Source organism: Arachis hypogaea, chromosome 16 (assembly GCF_003086295.3).
Source record: "Arachis hypogaea cultivar Tifrunner chromosome 16, arahy.Tifrunner.gnm2.J5K5, whole genome shotgun sequence".
Taxonomy (NCBI): domain Eukaryota; kingdom Viridiplantae; phylum Streptophyta; class Magnoliopsida; order Fabales; family Fabaceae; genus Arachis; species Arachis hypogaea.
Genome location: NC_092051.1, coordinates 149,432,939 through 149,460,036, shown reverse-complemented (window position 1 = coordinate 149,460,036; position 27,098 = coordinate 149,432,939). Strand labels below are relative to the sequence as shown.

At 31.0% G+C, this 27,098-nt stretch overlaps 2 protein-coding genes, 2 long non-coding RNA genes and 1 other non-coding gene across 7 annotated transcripts; 2 read left to right on the top strand and 3 right to left on the bottom strand.

Annotated features, from left to right (window-relative positions):
- Positions 1–1,633: 1,633 nt before the first annotated feature.
- LOC112697848 (uncharacterized) lies at positions 1,634–2,930 on the top strand. The gene is made up of 2 exons (XR_003151323.3): positions 1,634–2,080; positions 2,336–2,930. It is a non-coding gene; the product is annotated as an uncharacterized lncRNA (long non-coding RNA).
- Positions 2,931–3,560: 630 nt separating this feature from the next.
- Positions 3,561–6,868, bottom strand: LOC112697847 (uncharacterized). 2 transcript variants are annotated; one of them, XR_011873570.1, is made up of 6 exons: positions 6,444–6,733; positions 6,044–6,188; positions 4,781–4,955; positions 4,221–4,307; positions 4,026–4,123; positions 3,561–3,765 (listed from the first exon to the last, which is right to left on the bottom strand). It is a non-coding gene; the product is annotated as an uncharacterized lncRNA (long non-coding RNA). The 2 variants fall into 2 exon arrangements; XR_003151316.2 differs by lacking the exons at positions 3,561–3,765; positions 4,026–4,123; positions 4,221–4,307; positions 4,781–4,955 and having other exon boundaries at positions 5,864–6,188; positions 6,444–6,868.
- Positions 6,869–9,056: 2,188 nt separating this feature from the next.
- Positions 9,057–14,968, top strand: LOC112697846 (UDP-glucuronate:xylan alpha-glucuronosyltransferase 2-like). 2 transcript variants are annotated; one of them, XM_025751204.3, is made up of 4 exons: positions 9,057–9,336; positions 9,561–10,221; positions 13,229–13,796; positions 14,330–14,968. In XM_025751204.3, the coding sequence occupies exons 1-4, from the start codon at positions 9,133–9,135 to the stop codon at positions 14,718–14,720; spliced, it is 1,824 nt and encodes a 607-aa protein (XP_025606989.1). In that variant the 5' UTR covers positions 9,057–9,132; the 3' UTR covers positions 14,721–14,968. The 2 variants fall into 2 exon arrangements, with proteins under 2 accessions (XP_025606989.1, XP_025606990.1); XM_025751205.2 differs by having other exon boundaries at positions 9,174–9,341.
- TRNAR-CCU (transfer RNA arginine (anticodon CCU)) lies at positions 11,436–11,508 on the bottom strand. Its single transcript has one exon. It is a non-coding gene; the product is annotated as a tRNA-Arg (tRNA).
- A 3,520-nt stretch (positions 14,969–18,488) lies between the features above and the next one.
- LOC140180322 (uncharacterized) lies at positions 18,489–19,787 on the bottom strand. Its single transcript, XM_072220800.1, has one exon. The coding sequence runs from the start codon at positions 19,785–19,787 to the stop codon at positions 18,489–18,491; it is 1,299 nt and encodes a 432-aa protein (XP_072076901.1).
- Between the last annotated feature and the right edge of the window lie 7,311 nt (positions 19,788–27,098).

Genomic DNA, 27,098 nt, shown 5'->3' with positions numbered 1-27,098 from the left:
ATATAGCTTTTTCTCTAAGTTTAACTCACTACCTTTTTTTCTCTCATTTACTTTTTCTTACAAATCCCACCATGTTTGTCTTTTTCAATAAGACTCAAACAGATTAAATTGAGAAAAAGAACTACAACATGAAAACCATGAAGGAGAAGAACTTAGAACAGTTTAGGTAGCTATGAGAACCGAATCCAGTGCTCTATTCCACTCACTTGCCTTCAACCCTTGACCGTTCATCCTTATTATAGAAGAGTGAACATTTCAAGGTTGAAGCAATTTCAACTTCTTTACTATCTTCTTCTCTAGCATCAGATTTTGTAGCAGCGTCATCAGAACAAAGAGAGAAAGAAGGCCGAATCTTTCTCTTTGATCTTGATCGGGAATCTTTTCAATTGGCCCCAAATTTTGTTTTGGACCGTGAACTTGTCACTGAGCTTGTTTGACTTCACTATCTCCATGGTTGCTTGATTTGTGTTTGAGGCTCAGCACATTTTTTCATGATTTGTTGGTGTAGCTTAAATGAGGAAATCAACTTTTGAAATGTTCTGATTGGATGCAATCTTTTCTTTTGTTGTGGACTGAAATTTGCTTGAACTTAGTAAAAAAATTTTTGTTCTTCGCCGAACTCTAGCCTCAGATCTTTTTCTTTTCTTCTTTTTTGGTTTAGTGACTTATTGTAATAGAATGAAAGAGAAAAGAGAGAAAAAAGAGATGTTAACTTTCGGTAAAAGTTAGAAAAAATTCAAAAGAATTAAACTTGGGGTTCAAATTTCTGAGTGGTGAATTTTGAAAGATTCACCGAATAAACATGGATCTTTTCTTTGAATTTATTTGTTTTTTTTCTTCCTCATACTTCAGCCATTCAATTTTTGCATCAGATTATTACTATAGCTAAATTGGAGTTGGTCAAAGTTTTAGTGTGTGGGCTTGTATTGATGGACCTTGATTATTTGTCCTTTGACTGATCTTGCTTAATTTATTTTTCTGTACACTCGAACAAAAATATCATATAACCAATTGATAAAAATTAATAATATTTGATTATCACTTAAAGTTAATTTTTCAAATTCAACAAATATATTAAAAATTTAAATTTTGTATATATTCAATAAAAACTTTCTCTATTTGTAATCTTAATGATAGATAAACCTTAAAACCTAAAAAAAATTATTGATTACAACTTTTAGTTTTTTCATCTAAGGATGTTTTATTTGGTATTGTGTACGACGGATTAATTAGGGCTCTCAGTTTGGTAATAACAACAATTATTCCACCCAATTAATGTCGTTAGGATGAGTGAAAGGTTATTGGTGGCCCAATTCCGAAAATTCAATCTGCTAGGAATTGAAGTTTGTAACAAAAAAAAGTTGGTGTTTGTTACGGTACGATCATAAATTCATACGTATCGATACAATTAAAATGTGGACAAATTAAAACACGACACGTGAATTATATTTTCCACGTCAATAATTAATTTTTCTTTTTTTAAATATATATTATATCAATTATTTTACTAAATTATCTTTATACTTTAATAAAAATAAAAAATATTTTTTATTTAATATTATAAAAGACTAAAATACCCTTTTTATATTAAACAAAAATTAATTCAAAAATCAAAATCAAAATACATCTCATTATTCATATACATTGAAAAATTACTTCATTGATCATGAACCCTAATCTAATCTCTCTCACCCCTGTTCATACAAAAAAAAAAACACATCTGAACAATTTTTTTCATCATTAAATATCAATCTACCAATAAAATACAACCTCATCCCTAATTCCTACCCGGACAGCAGCAGCCTATCCTCACCCTCTCTCTTCATCGTAGCCGCGCTCTCTCTCCGTCGTTCTTCACGCAAGCAGCCGCCTTGTTGTTCCCCATGCATCAACAGCTCATCGTGTCGTCCTCCACGTAGCAGCAACCCCGTATCACTCTCTAGCGTCGTGCCTTCCTCCACTCCTCCCTGCAATTGCCACTCTCTGTCTTCCGTTTGCAGCTGTTCAGCCCTGCCGTTTCCATCGTCTAGCCCCATAGTTTTCGTCGACACAGTCCCCTGCATCTAGAATGGAGCCTCAGGTAATTTGTAGTTCAGTTCCAGCGTTATCTGTCCTAACTTTTGGTTTTTTTATTTTTTGATCATTTGTTGTTTTTATAATTTTAATTATTTCTGGTTATGTTCACTATTCCAGTGTTCTCTCATGTAACTTTTGCGGTTGCTATTTCTTGATTATGTAATTTTAATTTATAGTTTGGTATTTAATTTGTGCTTGTTCTAATTTTAATGTTGTTGTAATTTTAATTTATGCTATTTTAATTTTAGTTTTAACATAGATGGTGATACACAGTTGAACCAAGGGAATGATGAAGATATGGTTTCAGGCTCCAGCAGCAAGCAGAGTTACAATTTTCAAGCTTCCAATGTTAATCCTAAGAGAGAAAAGTACCTCAGATACCGGACCAGACTTAATGTTGCAGAGTATGCTTGTTTTAGCTGTGTAATTTAGTTTTTATATATGTTTCAAAAATGCCAACCTATCCTAGATTCAAACCTTATATTTTCTTGGCTTCTTTCATGCGGTTTTAATGCATGTAATGTGAAATATACCTTCATCATTTGGTAAAGAATTAGGAAGTACATATTGAGGTTTGGTAACCATATCTAAGTTATCTTCATTCAATCCAAAGTTCATCATAAGAGGTGCTCTGTAATTTTAGCTTTAGGTTGGTATAGTTACTCTTTTCCTCCATACAATTTACTTTTCCTATTTTTGTTGGGAGAAAGAAAAAGAGAATGATGATAACTTGATTTGAGAAGGGATTAGTTATATGTAGGTCAGGGAAAGGTGGTTTTTCTATCTTTCTTATTTTTTAATGTATATGCTAAACTAAATGTACTATAAATATCAACTTAATTTTGGTTCTTTAACTGCTGCCAAAGCTGTTACGATGCCAAAACTGCAAAGCTGTAAATTTAAACAAAAAGATGTAACATTTCTAATGCATTCAAGTTTATTACATGAATTTATAAAGACCTCTGTAATATCGTTATTCATTAATAAAATCTGTTATTAAACACAATCTTGATAAAGTGTCTCCTTGTTGAAGAAAATATTAGGTCGGGGCTTTGAGTGTTTGATCGCTTGTGGATTCTGCTGGGAATGTCAAGCTTACTAGTTCCTCTTTTGAATATTATGTGATTTGTTGAACTACACGTCTAGTCTAATAATTGATTTTTTTTTGTTCAAACATTTCATGAAGATGATCATACTTTTACTAAATTAATAATTTAAGTTTTACAATTTTGTGATCATAGTCGAATAATATGCACTTCGGTATGGATTAATTTGATGTAATTGACCCCAATTTTCATTACCATATTGTTACTAGGATGATAATTCTTTTTCTTTTTGGGTTGATTATGCGGTCACTATAAATCTGCAGTTGGGGAGTGGTTCAATGGTGGATTGGGCTGAAATTTTGATAGCAAATTCTGGATGTAATTTTTCGTTCTGAATGATTGGAGGATTAAGATAAGATTTGGAGGGTGAGATATGGCTTGCGTGCACAAAGTAATTTTGTAAATTTTTCATATTTTTCATAATTACAAGCTTATAACACATAACATTCTTTCGAGTTCTCAGCCTTCACCCAGTCTGATGATTCCTCAGAAGATTGAACCTCTTCCATTGCTCTTGGCCATTACAGAATCAAGCCTTTCTTGCAAGCATGTAAGCTCTCTTGCCAGAGATTTTCTTGTTTCCCTGAAATTTGGATGCAAGCCCTAGTATATAACATTGATCAAGGACAAGGAAGCTAACTAAGACTCTAAATAATCCTCCTAATGCATATGTATCTAATCATTTACAAATCACAATTATCGCATGTGATTGTAATGTAAAGCCATTGATAAAAAAATAGTGAAACAAATACATACTTGATGCAACATTTTATTACCAAATCAAGGTATATTGAAAAGAAATTGCTGATTTGATATTATGTAAACAGCATCAGTAACACATACTTGAATAGTATCCAACTTCCGCATGAGCCTCATTATATTCTCTCCAAGTGCGATCCTCTGCTTCTCATCATTTTGTAGATCAGAAGAGTGCTCAAACGCTTGAAATAGAAGCTTTGATATTAGTCAACTCCTTACTGACTTTGCTGCTACAATACAGAGAATGAGAGACACTATAATAGCATAATAACAACTAACCTATTGCTAATTTTTCATTCTCTTCACTAAAAAAGGCATCACTGAATTCTTTGCTGCCGGTTCAAGAGTAAGACAGACTGCTTCCACCTGAATATGTGACATATATTGATCCCATTCTCATGAGTTTAGCATGTCAGTTAGTTAGTTAGAGGAAAGATATCTTGTTTGTAATTCAATTTCAAACAAATCCAATGTAACATCCATCCTAAGGTGTAATGCAAGTTTATGGTTACCTTGATTTATATGCACTTCATCACAAAATGATGCTATGACTTTTCCACTAATTAATGAAACTAATAATGCAACAGCATTTACTAATATACCTTTAAAATTAAATAATTTTATTTTATAGTACTCATTTGTATTCTAGTATTTTTGTGTGTATCACACATTTTAAATCTAGTATATTGTATATTAAAGCAAAGTTACCGCAGCACATAAAACATCACTCAGAGGATCCTCCAAACCAAAAGCAGAGAAAGAAGAAGTAATTAATGAAAAATTGCAAAGAAGAATTCACGTAGTGATACTTCAGTGGTGTGCCTTTGACCATTTAATACCATTTTTCCAACTTCCCATAGCAAATTCTGGTGTTCATGTATGTCTTCTTCATATCAACATCAAGAAACATTCAAAGGCTATCCATCCCTAATCACTCAACTTTGCCTCCTTTTAATTTGTTAGACTTGGTTGAACTGCCATTGCCATTGCCATCGTCATCAAATATTTGCCAAGCTGTTATATCATGCATAAATAAATACATATTTTTGTTCCAAAAAATACACATAATCTTTTAATCAAAATGCGCACTTTTTAATTTACATACACAAATCCAAATGCATTATTAGTTAATTGTTGTGTTCATTTAGTAGAGATGACAGCCAAATGCCTTAGAGAAGCAATGATGTTGGAAGAAGAAGAGCTCAGAATTAAGACAAGACAATGAAGCTGTTGAAGTTGTTTGATATTTGAAGCTTCACCATGATTGCATGGCTGCATTTGTCACTGGAGTATGAAAATTGATAAAAATTTTGGAAACAGCAGCAGCCACTGATGTAATTGTTAGGTTAGCCTGTTTACATTACACCCTTTGAGTACGGCCTTTCACCAAACCTTGCATTATATATCATTGCTACTTTGATTTGATGCATTTGAGAGAGCTTTACTCATGGATGCTGTCATTAAGTGTGATACTATGCCAGCAATGATAATCAAAGCCGAAATCAATATGGTTATACTCATCATATACTAATCAGTATTTCTCTGTCAAATTTCTCTATTTGCCTCAATACAAACATTTTCATCAAGTATTTACTGTAAAGTGATGTTTGTTAGAAACAATTTTCAAAGGCAAAAATTAAAGAAAAGAAAAACTAGACCTTAAATCCTTAATTAATTAGGATTAGGAAAGTTAACATTGCAACATCAGTATCATTATTTTATTATGAATATGAACCATAAACGCGCGCTCATGAAACTAATCCCTTCTCAAATCAAGTTATCATCATTCTCTTTTTCTTTCTCCCAACAAAAATAGGAAAAGTAAATTATATGGAGGAGAGGAGTAACTATACCAATCTGAAGCTAAAATTACAGAGCACCTCTTCTGATGAACTTTGGATTGAATGAAGATAATTTAGATATGGTTACCAAACCTCAATATGTATTTCCTAATTCTTTACCAAAGGATGAAGGTATATTTCACATTACATGCATTAAAACCGCATGAAAGAAGCCAATAAAATATAAGGTTTGAATCTAGGATAGGTTGGCATTTTTGAAACATATATAAAAACTAAATTACACAGCTAAAACAAGCATACTCTGCAGCATTAAGTCTGGTCCGGTATCTGAGGTACTTTTCTCTCTTAGGATTAACATCGGAAGCTTGAAAATTGTAACTCTGCTTGCTGTTGGAGCCTGAAACCTTATCTTCATCATCCCCTTGGTTCAACTGTGTATCACCATCTATGTTAAAACTAAAATTAGAATAGCATAAATTAAAATTACAACAACACTAAAATTAGAACAAGCTGAAATTAAATACCAAACCACAAATTAAAATTACATAATCAAGAAATAACAACAGCAAAAATTACATGAGAGAACACTGGAATGGTGAACATAACCACAAATAATTAAAATTATAAAAACAACAAATGATCAAAAAATAAAAAAACCAAAAGTTAGAACAGAGAACGCTGGAACTGAACTGCAAATTACCTGAGGCTCCATTCTAGATGCAGGGGACTGTGTCGACGAAAACTATGGGGCTAGACGACGGAAACGGCAGGGCTGAACAGCTGCAAACGGAAGACAGAGAGTGGCAATTGCAGGGAGGAGTGGAGGAAGGCACGACGCTAGAGAGTGATACAGGGTTGCTGCTACGTGGAGGACGACACGATGAGCTGTTGATGCATGGGGAACGACAAGGCGGCTGCTTGCGTGAAGAACGACGGAGAGAGAGTGCAGCTACGATGAAGAGAGAGGGTGAGGATAGGCTGCTGCTGTCCGGATAGGAATTAGGAATAAGGTTGTATTTTATTGGTAGATTGATATTTAATGATGAAAAAAAATTGTTCAGATGTGTTTTTTTTTGTATGAACAGGGGTGAGAGAGATTAGATTAGGGTTCATGATCAATGAAGTAATTTTTTAATATATATGAATAATGAGATGTATTTTGATTTTGATTTTTAAATTAATTTTTGTTTAATATAAAAAGGGTATTTTAGTCTTTTATAATATTAAATAAAAAATATTTTTTATTTTTATTAAAGTATAAGGATAATTTTGTAAAATAATTGATATAATATATATTTAAAAAAAGAAAAATTAATTATTGACGTAGAAAATATAATCCACGTGTCGTGTTTTAATTTGTCCACATTTTAATTGTATCGATACGTATGAATTTATGATCGTATCGTAGTAAACGCCAAAAAAAGTTTGTTGTGTAAGAACTAAGAAGCTCAATTCTCAAAGATTAAAATTAGGGATGACAATTATTGATGGTAATAGACTATCTAGCATCTTATCTATCTTTTATAAAAAAGATGTAGCAACTTATCATGATATATATATAACCTCAAATAACATAATTGTCAAATGAAAAGATCACGATTTTCAGTAAGACATTTTAATAATAAAAATTACACTTAAACTGCTAGTTATTGCATTCTTTAATTTAGTTAAATAATAGAATAAGAGATTGAATTTTTTTTTTTTTTTGTGAGGGGTGGCTGTATTTGCACAGGGGAAATACTTGATAGAATAATTGTTTGTTTTTCAAAATCCACTTTTGTTGTATATATATAATGAATTTATCTTCATGCAAAAACAAATAAAAAATAATAGAACATAACAAAATCTTCTTATTTATTTATTTAGAAGAACCCATATTCAATATTAAATTTATAAAGTAGAAATGAATTTCTCTACTTGATGAAGTTCTTTTTTTTTTTTCTCTTTTCTTTTTTTGCTTTCTACTTAATTAATAATAAAGACTTACAACAATTGATTTGCCACATTATTTATCCATAAATAATGTACTAACTCCACCTGCATAGTTGACCATTGACCAAATTAGGTAATTTAATTGCTTAATAATTAAATTTTCAATGTAAATATGAGTTCATTGGTCCGTCCCACACTCTAGTTAGTCTAATCATCAAAACTCAAAAGGATAAAAATAATGGGGACAAAAATTGTGATAGTTCACCATTCCATATATTTAATTAGTTGTACCAGCAGTGTGGAAATTAAAACATGCCATGAAAATAATTTTTATTGTGACGTGCAACCTACGAACATATTTTATATGTCAATAATATAATGTACAAAATATATAATATAACCAAAAGTGGTTCATAATTATATATGAAGAATATTGGTAGATCTTTCAGATTATTGTTATTATTATCATATATATGTTAGTTCATGAGCACAAATAATTATAACCTTTCAATTATATATAGAGAAATTGACATGGCAACTGATCGATTAGGTTGTTGGACCTGCCCTTAACGCCATTGCACCAATTTTATAATAAAATTAGAATTTGCTTTTTTACTACTCTATCCCTATGATATGGTACAAAAATGATTAGTAGACAAGAGCATCCTATAATGACATTTTGGTCATTTTTTGGAAATTTGTTCACAAATTCATATTCTTGGTGCCATCCACCAACCTAAAATATAACTAAAGCAATTCATTTGTCTATAGCAAAAGGAAAATCCCCAACAAGAAAAGGACACATGGAACAAAATATATGGCCGCCATGGTCATCGTATCTTGATTTATGATTTACTCATAATTAATTTATTTTTCGCTGCGTTTATTTATTTATAGAGGCAGGACACTAAGATAGGAACACTAAAATACAAAATTGTATTTGATAAATGTGATATAGATAGAGATATTGTGTCTAGAAATATTAAATTAGTGTATTTTGTGTTCATCTTAATAGAAAAAATATAAAAACACTAATAAAAAACACAACTTATTTTTTATTTTTTATTTTTTATTTTATTAATTTTTTATAATTATATTTTTTTATTATTATATTTTTCTTCTCAAACTTTTTAGATAAAAAAAAATAAATTAAATTTTCATAATTTGTTCTAGTTTATCATCAAACAAAATATAAAAATATAAAATTTTGTATCTTTATCGTTTATATATTATTCTTAATGTCTTATCTTATCCTATTTTAAAAAACAACGGGGTCTTAATTAACAACTACTAACTCTCTAAATAATATAATCATTGCTTACTTGTACTAAGCATCATGATTAATTAGCTACTAGAAGTGGGGTATTACTTATTGTTTTTTCATATATATTGTCAAGTACTCATTTGGGGGATTATTATTGCATCTAACATTAATTTTTTTTTGTTGCTCCCTAAGGATGATGGAGGTTTCATCAAGTTTTCAAAAAGTGTTGAAAACATCACCTTCTAGAAAAAAAGCATTGGTGATTAGAATCAACTTGCTCTGTCTTGCAATGTTTCTCATAGTTTATGCAACACTTCTATTTCGTCCATCTTCTTCTATCTATTTTGAGAATGCAGCATCACTTGTCAAATGCTCCTTACGTGAATGCCATCACAAGGTAAGGTGAGCCTTGTACTCTTAACAAAAATTGTCACTTTTTATTTTTTTTTAAAAAAAAATTATAATTGAATTTGTGTATTCTGTTAGGCTGAATTTGTGAGTCGTGAGACTTCTTTATTGTTGTCATGGGCTAAGATGGAAGAGTGGTTTAACAGTCTTCTTAATCTAATCACATTTATGTATTTAGATAAATTTTAAAATAATTAATTTAAATATTTTTAGGCAGAAAAAAGCATAAAAATGAAAGCAGTGATGGAAGAGCCTCAAGTGAAAGCACCAAAGATGCCAAAGAAGAATGCAATGAAGATAGAGAAGCCTAGTTTCTTTGATCAAATTATGGGTAAAGGAGTGAAGAACATTGGTATGGTGAACTTTGATGAAGAAGAAGATGATGTTAGTGAATGGAACATGCAAGGTGAAAAAACAATCATCCCAATTCACTTTGAGAAGGTATCCTCCCAATTCAATTGGACAGATTTGTTCCCTGAATGGATCGACGAAGAAGAAGAGAGCGATGTTCCATCTTGTCCAGATATTCCCATGCCGGATTTCAATGTGCATCAAAACATGGACATAATTGTGGCGAAGTTGCCATGCAACAATAATAAAGAAGGGTGGGGTAGGAATGTTTATAGGCTACAAGTTCATCTAATTGTGGCAAATTTGGCTGCGAAGAATAAGGGTAAGAGGGATTATGGGAGATTGAAGACTAAGGTTGTTTTTTTAAGCAAGTGTAGGCCAATGTTGGAAATTTTTAGGTGCAATGATTTGGTTAAGAATGATGGTGATTGGTGGTACTATGAGCCTGATTTGAAGAGATTGGAGCAAAAGGTTTCATTGCCTGTTGGATCATGCAAGTTGGCTTTGCCTCTTTGGGAACAAGGTATGTATGTATTTTTTATTTTTAACCTTCAAAGTTTAATATCATGCATCTTCTTAGTTATTAGAGTAAATTGCATAGCTAGAAATATGGTTAAAGTTTAAGTTTACTAAGGTTTGAAAGAAAGCTAAGTAGTTAAATAAGTTCAAAGTTAATGTCCATTGGCCATTTCTTCAGCTAGAAGTTAAGAAATACTATCACTTACTAACAAAAGTTTTAACAATAAACTTCTCATTATTTTCAGGAAACTTTATATATATATTAAAAAGAATATAATTTTGATGTATTGACAGTATAAAATATTTTACACAGTTGTGCAATTATAATTGTTTTTTTAGATGATTATTCTGCGGTTAATATAAAAAATAATTATTTTTACTAATGTGATATTATGTGATTAGATATACATATAAAATAATTTTATATTGACACTGCATTAAAATTAAATTTTATTGAAAAATTGCTAGGCTTTGACCAACGTCCATTGGCTTAAATCTTGTATATCTTTTATTTTCCGATCCTCTCTAGCTTGATAGTAAAATTTCTTTTATATGGAAAGCACTCTAAACACTGCCAATTGTTAATCATCAATTTAGTTAAGGAAAGAGAAAGAGGGAGAAAGAAACATTATATTTTTCCTTTATTCGGCAAATTAAAGTATGTGCTTTCACGTATGAGTAATAATATAATAAGATATTCTAAAAACTGATCATCATACTTTTAAATATGAGTGATAATATAATAAGATATTCTAAAAACTGATCATCATACTTTTAAATATGAGTGATAATATAATAAGATATCTAAAAAATTATGAATTTTAATCGATTAATTATAAAGGAATGTTTGTTTTTAAAGACTATAACTGAGATTAAAAAATTAAGATTTAGTATTATATTTAATGATCAGATATTAAAATTAAAATTTTAGCTCATTTAATATCTTTAGAAAGTAAAAATAGAAAAGACTAAAATTTCTAAGACTAAATACTAAAATTTTATTTTTATATTTATTTTAAATTAAATATGATACTTAGATATAATTAAATTCAATATATTTTATTTTAAATACAATATAAAAGTTTAATTTAGTCTCTTCCAGTCTTCATTAGTTTGACAAAATTATATGAAAAATAAATAATATTATCAAGTATCTAAAAAGATATAAACTATTTCGTTAGAATGACAAAATTGTATGAAAAATATGGATATAATAATCGCGCCAGGTAGGGGTCGAACCTACGACTTTCTGCTTAGGAAACAGACGCTCTATCCACTGAGCTACAGGCGCTTGCTTGTATTTTTGCCGGCATCTATTTCAACTTTTTCTTATTATTTATAACTGACACGTGGATATGGCCAACCTCATCCATACTTTATTACATTTATCATTATTTTGTATGTAAGGTTCATGAAGTTGTTGAATTAGCTGATATCTCACATCATTCACAACTAATAATTTCGTTTAAATAAATTTTAAAAAGACAGATAGGTTATAATGTTGTACTACACACATTATTTCTAGTTAAAAAAAATTACATAATAGGAAACAAAAATTAGGTGGAATAGTCTATTATATATATATATGGTGAAGATTATTATGCCAATTGGAGAAGCGTAGTACTCCTCTAAGCATATAAACAATAATTTCTCTTCTGGTTCTTTTGGAGTTTAGCACTTTAATATTAGTTTATAGAAGTTTGTTAACGGAAGAATAATTCTAATTAGCATTTGTTTGATTTATTATAATTTTTTTTTAAGCTAAGAAATAAGTTATCAAGACAGTTTTCAACGAAAACATTTATTTGCGTCCATTGTGTGAAGCAGGATACAAAATTAACAGTTAAAAGAACACGAGTCAATTTCAAAACACATAAAGATTGATTTATAACCATTAGAGGACGTGAATAAGTGATTTATACATAAATCCCATTAAGGCATCACATTTTTTTTTTCAGCATTTCAAAAAATTTCATATAGTGAACTAGCGTAAAGATAAAGTTTTGTAGATTCAATTTCGTTCGATTGTTTGCATTGCAATTTATCAACATCTTTCTATCAAAGTTGTTAGTTAATTACCTTTTGGTTAGGGAACTGGAGGATGGTTAGACCCACACATTATTATTTTGTTTTGGCTGACTCACGCTATTGATAATTAAAATTTCCAAAATACCAAATGACCTTCAAGTGATATAATAATTAATCTTTATATATATCTGAAATTCTCTCATTAAAGTTACTATAATGTGTCACTAAACAACAACTAACCTACTGCATCCTTTTCTTCCTAATCTGATGAACTAAGCTAACCACTATAATTGATGGCTTCCTAACCCTTTTTAAAGTAAAACTAGTTAGTAGCAAATATAACTTTGTTTTTCTTTGTATGTCTCCCTAGTACGTATCACTTTTACTAAATGTTACTTTTTTATTTTTCTCTAAATTAAAAAAAAATATAGATAGACAATAAAAGAACTAAATAATGTGAACAATAGATATATCGGATGTTGATTTCATTAGGTGTACGGATGATTATTTTAATATTAAGATTTAGATGGTTAATTTGAAGGTGTAATGTGCTTTTATTGGTAGTTGTTCATATTGTTTAAGATGGTCATTGTTTACCTAACATTCTCCATAAAAAATTATGCTTTGTTTTAAACACCGAATTGAATGCATGAGTTTAAGTTTGATGCATTAATAGTAAGTGAAAATTCAGGTGTAATTGACTTCACGTGAAGTTGATACCTGAAAACTGTCAGATAATTTGACTGATTTGACTAAATTTTCATTTAAAGACTCTCGAATATCAGCTTTACATAGAGTTGACTTCACTTGAATTTTCATCTTAATAGTATTATAGAGTCGTCTAATCATATATATTATTTTAGATAACTATTCACGCAGTCAATATAAAATATAGTTATTTTTGTTAATACTATATTACATAATTGAATGTCCACGTAAAATTACAATTTTTTTTTCTAAAATAATATGCTTTTGGCTTATAGGGATTGACAAAGTGTATGACACGTCGAAGATTCAAAAAATGGTTACAAAGAATGCAAAAACAAAACGTGAGGCGTACGCTACAGTGCTTCACTCCTCCGACGACTATGTGTGTGGCGCAATAATGCTGGCACAAAGCCTCCTCAGAACGGGAACCAAGCGTGACCTAATCCTCCTTCTTGACAACTCCATCTCTGCTGCCAAGCGTCGTGCACTCTCCGCATCTGGGTGGAAGATCCGAATCATAACTCGGATTAGAAACCCAAAGGCGGAGAAACACTCCTACAACGAGTACAACTACAGTAAATTTCGGTTGTGGCAGTTAACAGACTATGACAAGGTTATTTTTATTGATGCTGACATTGTTGTTTTGAGGAACCTTGATGTTCTGTTTCATTTTCCACAAATGTCGGCCACTGGGAATGATCAGAGTATATTTAATTCTGGGATTATGGTGATTGAGCCTTCAAATTGCACATTTAATGTGCTGATGGAGAGTAGATATGATATTGTTTCATATAATGGTGGTGACCAAGGCTTCCTTAACGAGATTTTTGTCTGGTGGCACAGGTTTTTCTCCATAACCTAATCTATTTTCACGAAAAAAAAAAGTAACATATCAAAATTATGATTATTAAATACTACATTCTTCTTAAATTAATTACTTATTTTATTTTAATAAAAATATTATTCGTCTATCAAAATTAGTTACTAAAATATATATTTTATATTTTAATATGTATTTTATATTAATGACTAATTTTAATGTACTTATAATATAATTTTTATTTAAATATTTATATTTTTTAAAATAAATAAAAAATTTAAAATTTTTTGATATATTTAACTAAATTATCGTCTAAAAATTTTAAACTATTATTTTTATTATACAAAGACAGTTTTATATAAATAATTAGCTAGTATTAATGTTGAAGGCTTAAGTGATTCATCTGGTCTAGACGTGCATCATGACTCTTACAATGTAACTTTAGTTGAAGCTAGCTAAACTTTTTGTATACCAAAAAATTAAGAATATCGTACACTTGAGTTTTATAAATTAATTAATTAATTAAATTTTGTATGAATATATTTAATGAAAACAGGTTACCAAGGAGGGTGAACTACTTGAAGAATTTTTGGGCCAACACAACATTAGAAGCAAGCAAGAAGAACCATCTATTTGGGGCAGAGCCACCAAAGCTATACTCAATACACTACCTTGGATTAAAGCCATGGTATTGTTATAGGGACTATGATTGCAATTGGGACGTTGAGGACCAAAGGGTGTATGCTAGTGACGTGGCACATCATAAGTGGTGGCAGCTGCATGACCAAATGGACAAAAAGCTTCAACGCATGTGTAGGCTCACAAAACGACGTCGTACAAACCTCAATTGGGAGAGAAGAAAAGCTTCCAAATTAGGTTTGCCTGATCAACATTGGAAGATTAATATTACGGATCCCAGAAGATCTGGTTCACTTTTGATGAATTAATCATAATAAAAAAAATCAACTAGATAATTTAGTGAACCATCTTTTTTTTTTCTTAATTTTTTATTTTTATTTTATCTTTTTTTTTCTTTTTTTTATATCGATTTTCAAAGATATTGTTGAATATTGATTTTTTTTTTTATGTACACATAGTCATGTTGTATAAACAAGAGATAGAGACGAATGGGTTAAGTTAAACTTTATTTTACAAATTTAATAAAACTACTCTACTCATGAATTTAATATATTTATTTATATTCGTGTAGAGAGTTCTTCTTTATTTATTTATGCATATTTTTTATACCCTTTTAATATTCTTCTTTATGTATTTATTTTTATGTTTTTTTGCAAATATAGTAGATATGTATATTCTTTAAAATAAGATAAATATAAAAAAAGATATATAGTAGTATAAGACATTATTAATCAGTGGTTCTGTGGTTGCTTGGGGCAATTAATATTGTGAAAAAAAAATGATAATAAAAAGGATTTTTTTCTTGGGAAATTCAAGGATTTTTTAAAAAATAAGTTAAAGAAATACAAATGCATTCTCTTAAAAGGTTAACTCCTTAAATAACGTATTACTATCATATAGACATTGCAAGCTGAGTTGGGCAGACTCAACATTTAAGGAAAATAAATTAAAATGTTAAAATAAATACCACAAATTCATTATTTATATGGATAGTTTTGGTATTCGTTGGTCTGTGCATCACTTGGTCTTTTGTTAATCATATAATTAAAGAACACGGAAGCTTCAACAATGTTTAATTAATTGAATTGAGTCTATTTTCATGAATGTGGAGATGTATATATAAAAAAAAACCGGTGTTAGTTTGTCTGTAATAAAGCCAAAACATCTTGTTAAAATTGTGGCACTCATTTTTGTAGTATGCCAGTTTATCATCATTGTAAGAAATCATCATCCATTTGTTAATTGAGATATATGATAGCTCTACTAGTTAGTACTGTTTTTAGATGTTTATGTTTCTATATTCAAGAAGAAAATGAAACTATAACTATTTGATTCATAATGGAATATTCTAATTATACTAGGCTGGTTAAATGAATGCTTCATGTCAGCAAATTTTTTGTTTTTTAATTATCATTAAGATTTAGCTGTCATATACTTTAATCCACAAAATTACTATTAATAAAAAATATAAATGTTATATTTTAATAGATGTACAAAATTTGCATTGATGATTAGATTCTTACTATTATTATTGAATATTAAGGGACTGATTGGTTTGGGCATTTTTTTCATATGAAAATATCATTAATTGAACATTTTAAAAATATTTTTAACGAAAACATTTTTAAAAAACAATACAAAATTGAAAATAATATTTTTTGTATTTCATCTTTTTTAGTTAAAAATAATAAAAATATTTTTAATATAAAACATAGTATTTTCAGATAATAATCTCTTGAATCCTGATGTATTGTATTTTTTTTTTCAAAAGTAAAGTATTTTATTCAATTGGATAAAATAGATATTGTCCATTCCTAGGACAGCAGTACAGGAATTGGGGATCTCCCAAAAGCTCTTTAACGAGTAAAAACGCAAAAGCTTAGAAAAAAGAAGATGAAACACTCCAGTAGAAAATTAAGGTATGTGGCCTTGCATGTCTTGAAGAAGGTTGCTAGTTGAAGTAAGAATTTGTTCTATTCCTTCAGAATCATGTTCAAAGATGAGCCGGTTCCTTGATTTCCAGATTTGCCAACACATAATCGCCAACATCTGAAAGTCACGGTTGTTGCTTCTCCGCCTCTTGAGCTTGCCTACACTTTCCAACCACGTTCGCCAGAAGGAGAAGGACCCATCTCCACAAACTAACCCAGGTAATGAACTTCTATCCCAGGCCTCCTTTGATTTTTGGCAGAAGAATAAACAGTGACAAATGGTTTCTGGACTGAGATTGCAACGCCTACAGAGAGGGGATATTGTGTGGATGCAACGGTGGAGGTTCTCCAGAACCAGGAGCTTCTCGTGCAAACATCGCCAGAGGAAAAACTTGATTTTTGGAAGTAGGGGCATTTTCCAGAGCTCCACCCATGTGGCTTTGTGTTGCATCAATTTGGGGCAATAATCAATTGGAGAATGATAGAACAGGTAGGCAATTTGGTAGCCTGAGCTGACTTCATATTTTTCGCTTTTGGTTTTGGCCCAAAATAGATGATCATCACCTTCCTCAATTTTTATTAGTGAAATACGATTAGTCATGTCTGAAGAGAAAATACTGTTGATTAATTCCAGGTTCCATTGTTTGCTAGGCATGATTAGCTCATTCACCCATGCTACTTTTAAATTCTGATTGCTGATGACTGAGCTGTGTGAGACAAGGAAAGGTTGGGATGTAGCTACCCACGGATCCTGGGAAACGCGAATGCTGTTCCCATTGCCTACCCTCCAACATATGCCTTTTTCTAGAACTTTGCGGCCCTCTAAGAGACTTCTCCAGCCCCAAGAAGGTTGGTTTCCTGTCTCTGCTCTCATGATATTGCTGTAACGGTAGTACTTGCCTTTGAAAATTTTGGACAATAATGATTGAGGTTGTGTAGCTAGTTTCCAGCATTGTTTAGCAAGTAGCGCTAGGTTCTGAGCTCGCAGGTCTTTAAAACCAAGGCCACCCTCCTTCTTTGGTCTAGACATGGTGTCCCAACTAATCCACGCCATCTTTCTTTCTGTTCCTTTTTGCCCCACCAAAATTGGGTGAGAATACTGTGAATCTCGCAAATTAACGTATCTGGAAGCCTGAAGCAAGAGAGTGTGTAAATAGGAATGGCCTCCCCGACTGCCTTAATTAGTACATGTCTACCTGACGTAGATAGTAAATGTCGTTTCCACCCCTGGATCTTTTCTCTCACTTTTTCTTTAATAGCCCCAAATGTCTCTTTCTTCGACCGATTAACCGTTGAAGGGAGCCCCAAATACTTGTCCTGTGCTCCTATGTATCTAATGTTGAGCCTGTTAGCCAAGGCGGTTCTCATTTTCTCCGGGGTATTATTGCTAAAAAACACAGCTGATTTAGATAAGTTTACTTTCTGACCACTAAAGCTTTCATATAGAGTAAGGATCTTCAGGATATTATAACATCCGTCCTCCGAGGCCCTACTAAATAGGATAGAGTCGTCTGCGAAGAGTAGATGATTGATAGGAGGGCATCTTCTATTGATCTGGATACCAGAGATAAGACGGTTTTGCTCTGCCTTGTTCAGCAGAAAGGATAAACCTTCTGCACAAAATAGAAAAAGATATGGTGATAGAGGGTCTCCTTGTCGGATTCCTCTATTTGGCTTAAAAAAAACCAAAGGGTTGACATTCAACAACAACAGAGTAAGAAACTGTAGTCACCACCTCCTGAATCCAACCTATCCATCTAGGATCAAATCCTAACTTTCGAAGCATGAACCATAAAAGATGCCATTCCACTCTATCGTAGGCCTTACTCATATCAAGCTTTACGACCATTTCAGTATTCAAGCCCGTCTTCTTAGTTTTCAAGTAATGCATACATTTATGAGCTATAAATATATTATCACTAATTAGTCTTCCTTTTAAGAAAGCACTTTGATTAGGACTAATTAGTTTATTCATGATACTATGTAGCTGATGAACAATCACTTTAGAAATAAATTTATAAACCACAGAGGATAAGCTAATCGGCCTGACCTGTGTCATGTTGATAGCATTCGGAACCTTTGGGATTAAACAGATCTGTGTGTGGTTGAAACTTCTAAGTATCCTACCTCCAATAAAGAAGCTTCTCACCGCTCGAAACACATCCCCAGCCACAATGTTCCAGTAGTAATGGAAGAACTTTGCTGTGAACCCATCATCACCGGGTGCACTTTCAGAGTGCACACTAAACACAGCCGTTTGACTTCATCTAGAGAAACTGGCCGTAGTAATCTTCTATTCATGGCTAAAGAAACTTTGGGAAGAAAGTCTTCAAATTCCCCCTCCGGATCAGTTGAGTTGGTAGAAGAAAATATATCTCTAAAATAGTCTTCTGCAACTAAGGCTATATCAGCTCGAGAGGTAGCAAAGCTCCGATCATTCCGTTCCAATTTCCAGATTTTATTACGCCGAACCCGGGATTGAAATGATTGGTGGACGAATTTAGTGTTCTTATCCCCTTCCTTCAGCCATTTTATCCGAGACTTCTCTTTCCAGTAGCTCTCCTCCCTACCATAAGCGTTCTCCAGCATGTTTTCCAGCTCCTCAACCTCAATTCCTCCATTAATTCCTGTCTCTCTAAGCTCTTCTATTTTTTTGAGAATCTCCTCTATTTCAGCTTTAGAGTTGGATTTGGATGTTTTCTGCCATTGCACAAGACGATGTCTGCAGAGTTTCAGTTTTTGAGCTAAAACAAACATCGCTGAACCTTCAACATAGGAGTTCCATGCCTCGGTAATAACCCCTCTAACCGCCTCGACCCCACACCACCTCTGTTGGAACTTAAACCTGCGTTTAGATCTCTCAACTTGAAGACTGGTATCCAATAATAAAAGGGCATGATCAGATCCATTTTCCTGCATCCTAGTCACTGTATTAGTAGGAAACATGTGCAGCCAGCTGTTGCTTACCAAAATACGGTCTAGTCTTTCTAAAATCTGCTCTTCTCCTCTCCTTTTATTGGACCAAGTGAAATTCCTACCCACCATACCAAGATCCATCAAGCTACTTCCATCAATAAAGTTATTAAAATCTGAAATAGAGGACCAAGATTTCAACCCTCCACCCCTTTTCTCCTCCTGACTAGCAATGGTATTGAAATCTCCCATCACAATCATTTCATTTTGCATTTTCTGTATAGTAGCTGACAGCTCATGGAATTGACCAGCCCTAACTTGTTCATTTGTGTTAAGATAAACACCAATTAAACCCCAATTCAGTCTATTAGACAAGTCTTTGACCGTGACAGCAATGTAGTACTCTTTCTCTGAGACGATTTGCACTTTCACCCCTTCCTTCCAAGCCAAGACTAAACCTCCCGCTACCCCAATCGGGCTCACAATTCTCCAAGACTCAAACCTGCATACCCGTAGCGTCCTTTCCACCATTCGAGGTTGATTCTTAGTTTCACAAATGAATACCACTTCGGGGGAGTGGGATCGACAAATCCCTTTAAGGTTTTGGACTATCAGGGGTCTCCCCAAACCCCGACAGTTCCAACTTAAGATCTTCATGAGGTTTTGGGTGCCAATTGACGGCTGGCACCCTCCACCTCCTTATTACCACCTGAGGCTTCCTCCAAACAGGGCTTCTTTGAGCTGCCACTATTCTCCTTACCAATATACCCCCTTTTATAGACAGTGTAGGTCTCTCCATGGCTCCCCATTTGCCTAGCAAGTTGTTTGATACTTTGCTTTCATCCTCTGTCCTCCTTAGCCTCGCTCATAGTAATCATATTCTTTTCACTATTCATTGGGATGGGTCTGTCCTGCAGAATATCACTTGTAACGGTACCCGCCGGAGCCTTCCAAGCGTCTGCTAGGAAACCATTCCCTTCCTCTGCAGTCATTAAATTATGAGTGGTGGTTTTCCTCACCTGTTCCTTATCCCCTTTTATATTTAAATCAGCAAAATTCTCCAGTAGCCAAGAGGGAGCTGGTTTCTTCCTTGGTTTAGGGGTGGAAGAACCAGGAGCTCTGGCATAAGAGGAGTTTGAATTCGATTTACTCTCAATCCTCCTTCCTACTTGATCTGCCTTCACCCATTCTCCAATAGCTTCTCCTATAATACCGTTACTCGCAGAGTCATCCAACAGCTGTTGACAATGTTTGGAATCATGTCCTAGAAGCGCGCAGTAGGTGCAAAATGTTCTTAGCCTTTGATATCGAAGCCCTACTTCGATCAATTTTTGATTTGATCTAGTGATCTTCATCGAATCCCTCAACCTCCTATCCCCTTCTATCTCCACATTGGCTTTAATGATTCGAGTTTCTTTCCCTCGCACCTCATATAATCCAACATCAACAACGCTTCCAATCTTCATACCAAGTTTACGTCCAACTTCAATTGTTTTAAACTGTTCTGGCAAGCCCCATATTTGGACCCAAATTGAAAAAGTAGATATAGCATTTTTGCCTTCCATCGGATCTTCCTTCCATCTCACAACATGGAGGATAAAGTTCTTAAATAGCCAAGGGAAACCTCGTTCAACTCGTGCAACGTCTGTATCCTTATAAAAAAAGAACTGAAATTGATTCTTGCCTTTGTCTACGACTCTCAATCCTTCCGGTCTATCCCATATTGCAGTCATAGCCCCTTCCATTGTGCCTGTTGAAAAGGTGCGATCAGCAAATATTCTCCCATTCAAACTCTTTAGGCATGCGTGCAAACCTTCAGAGATGTCTTCCTCTTCAAGCACCACCACCTCCTCTGTGTTCTCCTTGTCTTCTTCTACTGTATGTTGTTGATTACCTCCTAATGTATCCATACTGATAGAATAAAGAATGAGAAAATGTTTGGTGTATTGTGATTGTAATTATCAATTGTGTTGGTGAAACCCTATGGGCGATGTTAAGAAACCCTAGCAAAGCACGAAAAAACCCTAACAGGGCACTTGAACATGATTTATTGTATTCGATTAAATTTGATTTCTTTATAAATATCTGACTTTGCCAATTATTTTTTACTAATTGTTTACTTGCCGCTAGTTTTTTTTATTCAAGGTAAAAAAGGTCCATAAAATTTTGTTTGACTTATATTAAATTTTTACTATTTTTGTAAATTAAATTAGAATATTAAATAATATAAAGTTTATTTTTTTTAATTTCAAACTTTTTTGTCTTTAATGTCTTTTAAATTATTTTGGTATTTTTTAAAATTTTTGTGCTGGTGTACTTTTCATTCATAAAAATATGATATTTTTTTGGTATATTATTTATTTTTTCTGTTGGCATATGTTTTGATCTTTTTTATTTAATTTGAAGAAAAATATGAGTGAAATTGACTAAGGGCATAAAGATACCAATATAAAAAATTATGTGTACTCTTATTTAATATAATCCCGGTTCGGTACTCCCATTTCAAAGTCAAATTCTACTTCAATTTTATATACTTTATTTTGTATACATTCAGCTATTTTTTTTTATTTCAAACTTTTTTATATCTTTAATGTCTTTTAAATTGTTTTGGTATTTTTTTAAAATTTTTGTACTAGTATAGTCTTCAGATTATGAGAATATGATAATTTTTTTGTTAGTATATTATTTATTTTTTTTGTTGATATATGTTTTGGTGTTTTTTATTTAATTAGAAGAAAAATATGATTGGTATTACCTAAGGACATAAAAATATCAATATAAAGAATTATATGTACTCTTATGTATTCTTATTCAATATAATCTCTTTTTTCAATTTGTACTTCCATCTAAAAGTTAAATTTAAACATATTCTTATTGGGCCACACTATAGTAAGTTGATACAGATTTACGTCAGCGCAGTGACTTACTTGATTTATCCTTAACTAATATTTTATAGTTTGGTTGATCGTCTATCTTTATCTACCAGCGATGGATTGGAGCTCCATTTTGAAATCTCCGATGATGATGATGATGATGATGCCATTGCGGATGAGAGTGTTGGTTCGTGTTGAAGAAAGTGTATGATGATGATGATGATAAAAAGAGTGTGAATTCCTCTTGAAGAAAGTGTTTGGTCACACTATGGTACAAAGATAAATTGATATAGATTTACAGATATTATGGATTTTTTTTTCGGACTTAAACATTTTATGGCTTAAAAGAATATAGTGTTTTGGCTCTGTTATTACACAAGCTCAGCTTTATACATAGTTGGACTGAGTTTTTGACTTGTGAATTTTGTTAAGTGAAATTCATTAAAAAAAAATTTAATAGCCTAACTCTGCAGGAACATTTTTTTGTTGTTTTGTGTATATTGCAGAGTTTTGATTCACCACCTTTTTATCAAGAAATTGTAATATAATATGTAAATAAAATTTTGTATTTACAGAATTATTGTGCTGTTTATATTATTTATTTATGTAGTAATAGTAATGTTTAACTTTATAGAATAAATTTGTTAAGAGAATAAAATACGTACTCCACGTGCTCTTGATAAACACTAATTTGTTACATTTGTGGGATAATTTATAGGTACCGTCTTCTTTTTTAAATTAAACTGTTTTAATTATTGATTTATATTTATTAGTTTTTTAGTTCAACCAATTTTCGTGATTCAATCAAAATAATTGTTTAATCACAAAAAAAAATCAAATAACTGTTTTATAATAAAATAATAAATAAAATATAAATAAATACATTCAAATATAATTAGTCCAATATAAACTTTAAAATGTCATTTAAATTAAAAATACTACATTAATCATAATATTATAATTTCATTCAAATACACTTTAATAATAAAAAATCACAACAATTATATAAAGTCATATGCATTTTAATTTTTAATACACCTCTGTTTTGTCTACATTTAAATATATAAAATCATATGCATTTTAACTTTTAATATTTGTAATAACATATAATTAGCTTAGTCTCTTTATGCAAAACAATATTATGATCTATGGGGTTTATTAAACTTTTCAAAATATTAAATTATAACTATTTATTTGTTATATTAAGTTATGGCCTTAAGTTATATGTTTTATTTATGATAATGTTTATCTATATATGCTACTTGGAGTTAATGCAACGTTATATTATAATAGTTTATTATTATTTTAATTCATATTAAAAAAAGTATATTTTTATACTTTTCTATTATTAATAAAAAGTGATGCATCAAAATAGTATTTGTGAATGATGACCTGAGAAACATAAAAAAATAAAACTAAACATGAAATGAGAAATTTTTAAAACTATTAGACTTGACGACAAATAAAACAGTAACTAAACTAGAAGTAATAAATATCGCATTGACTTGTTCTAAAGTATATATTACTTTAGACATAGTCTTTTAATTAGAATAATATTACTTTATAGGTGAGAATAAAATAAATTAAAAAATTATTACAAATCTTTCTTAAATTGTATTAATGTTATCACAGCTACGATTTTATCTTTTGAATTTTTAAATTAAAAACTTAAAAGAAAATTCAAAACTAAAAAAAGACAAGAGAACTACAAGAACCACTCCAAATTAAGAAGTTTGTGAAGAATGAAGATAGCACAAACCCGCCATAGTATATCTATAATTCAAAAATAGTACATGAAAGTAATTAAAAAAATAGCATAAATATATATATCTCTAATTCAAAGTATATTAGTTTAAAAGTATTTTTTGTTTTAATATTTGGTAATATTGCATAATATATTTGTTATTATTAATACTAGTACTTTATTATTAAAGAGATTTTTGAAATATTTTGTAAAATATTGACCAACTTACCGATAGAAAAAGGTGAAAGACGACTTTGTTAATTAATAAATAGTTGAAGACAATATATTAAAAAAGCTGAAATATATACTAATAAATAAAAACTCTACCACTGATTTAAGTTGATTGAATGATTAGTTTATTTATCCGTTTAAATAAATATTTGAGATTTAAATTTTATTTTATATATATAATGATATATTGACTAATCACAAATTCTTAAATAAAAATTTAATCTATAATAAATTAGTCATATACTTGCCGAATAAAAAAATATTGAAAAAAAAATCCTACTCTTCTCTTTTATGAGAGCAGAAAGAATGAATTGTCGATTAAATTAAATCAATGAATTCCTTAGTAACAAATTAGCATGTAGATTAGGAATATTATATAATAATGAGAAAGCTACTGCCCCCATTTTTTGATCTCCAAGAAGCTTTGATTTTTGAAAAGGTAAAATTATGTAACGACATTGCAAGATTGCGTATGGATGCACATTACTAAAATGTGCAAATTGACTAATGACTAGCAAAGAGACAACTAGCCCATTCTCTCATTTTCGTCATTTGGTTTCTCCAACAACCAATTATTATGACCTTATAATATGGAATATTGTTAATAAGAGTAAAACACATTATTATTATTAGCTTAAGCATTATTAATTAACTAATACAAACACAACATGATCCCTTTGCAAGCTAGATCATCAAGCATTATCTATATATTATTGAAAAAGTATTGAGAACCAATAATAATTGTATACAATGTGTTTAATAAATTAAAAAAATTAAAATTAAAAATTAGATCATTAATTAAGTATTTAATTTCACATTTTAAAATTTAAAAATTAAAATTAATATTTAAATTCATTCCTATTATGTATAGTTATTTCTAATTTTGTCATAATCTCTAATACATATAACAATCCAAATTTTTAAAAATTAAATATTAAATAATTTATGATTTATTATATTTGTTAATAATTTAACTTAATGAAAGTTATTTTTTTAAAGTAATTAAATTAAATTTTATAATATTTTTAATTTAAAATTTATTAGAATTTTTAAATAATTTTTATTATAATAAAATATTTTTAAAAAATAAAATAAATAAAAGAATTATTATTATTATTTGGCCGAAGCCATTAAGAAAACATGAAGCCAAACATGGCTTGTATTATATTATTACAATATTATATTGTTACTTATTTATAACATGACACATGCTCCCTTTATATATATAACTAAATGAAAGAATTAGAAGCGTGACTTATGTGTTTTTGTGCATATATACATACATATAATTGTTATACATGCCACTTTTAACTATTAATCAATGACACCTAATGAAGTATTAGCCACCACAAATTATCCATTTATTTCTATCAGCCTTATCATTTTCATTTCTTTGCTTTCACCGCCGGATTGAACTTGGAAAAAAGAAGAAAGAAAGGCCGAGAGAGAGAGAGTGTGAGCTTCCATGGAAACCATGAGTTTCCAGTTCCAATTTCTTAAGATTCGTAATTTCAATAAAAAATTTAATCCGGTAAAAATGTTTATATCTTTTTTTTTTTGTGTTGGCGTTATTTTTGTTTGGTAGAAGCTGACGGTGAAGTAATTCCCCTTCTCCTTGAGTTCAGTTCATTGGAGTTTTAGAAGTCATAAACGATTTTTGACATTTTCTTCTTCAGTAGTTCGATTAGGAAGTTTTTCTAAAACTTCTGTTGTTTTGATTTCGTACGGAAGTAGATGATTTTATTTTAAAATTAATCGTTTTAATTTATGAATGTCATTAAAGTTTAGTGAATAAGTGCAAATAATTTATAAATGTATCGTAACTAGTTTTGTTGTTGTGAGTGGTTAATTGATGAAATTGAATTGCAACGGGTTGAATTGAGGCTATGATTGATGTTGGTTTTCTGATTTTGATAGAACTATTTAAAATTTTAATTTATGAGATTATGCTGAATTGGTTGGTTGTGGCTGAAAATTCTGATTATTGAGTTGGAAAGTCAGTTTGATTGAATATTATGTAAACTGATTTTCTTTTCTTGATTTGGGGTTACTTTGATATTGAAAATAAATCCGCATTTGAAATTATTTGAGATAGTGGGAATGAGTTTTATTGATTTATAAAAAATGATTCTTTTAGTCTTTTGAAAGAGGTTTAAATTTGAAATGGTGTTGAAGTTGGTTTAGGAAAATCATGGTTAAGTAAGAACTGATTTTTGTATGAAAGAAGAACTTCTTGTAAATAAAGTAGTTTCGGAGGCTTGGAAAAGGTTATAAAGAGTGATGTTGGTTTTAAATAAAAAATGACTTGAATCCGGTTTATTAAGTAAAGGGATCTCTGCCATAGAAGAGCAGAGAGCAATGACCGAAAAGATATTGAGTGTTGTTGGACCTTAGTGCCAAGTGTCTAGTGAGGATGGCGATACGTAACGCTCACTTGACACAATAGAGACGGCTCAGTGAGGATGGCGATACGTAACGCTCACTGGAGGCCATGGGCTTTATGTGTGAATGATTGTGCGGGGATGCCCGTGTGTATGGAATGACTTCCAGGAGAAAGTGGCACATGCTTTAGCAGGAGAATCAGCGCCTGCAAGAAGTAGAAACTTGCAGAGGTTATGCCGCTGGAATGCCTTATCTGACTTGCGAGTCGGATTGCGTCAGGTGCGGGTCGAAACCGACAAATGAGCTCATTACCTGCGATAGGATTAGATATGCATCATCATTGTTTGCACATTTGCATTTGATTGTGTTTGCTTATCTTGTCTCTCTGTGATTGTGCTGTTTGTCTTATTGCTATTTGCTTGTGTGTTGATTTGTTTCCTGTGCTATTAGTTTATGTATTGAGGTGATTAATAACTGAGGTTATGATTGAGATTTGTCTTAAGTTCGGAAATTTAAAGAAGGTAATTAATTATATAAAATAATAGTAAAAAGTATTTTCAAAAGGTTTGATAAAAATACAGTTTTATTGAATAAAGTTAATTATTTGCACAT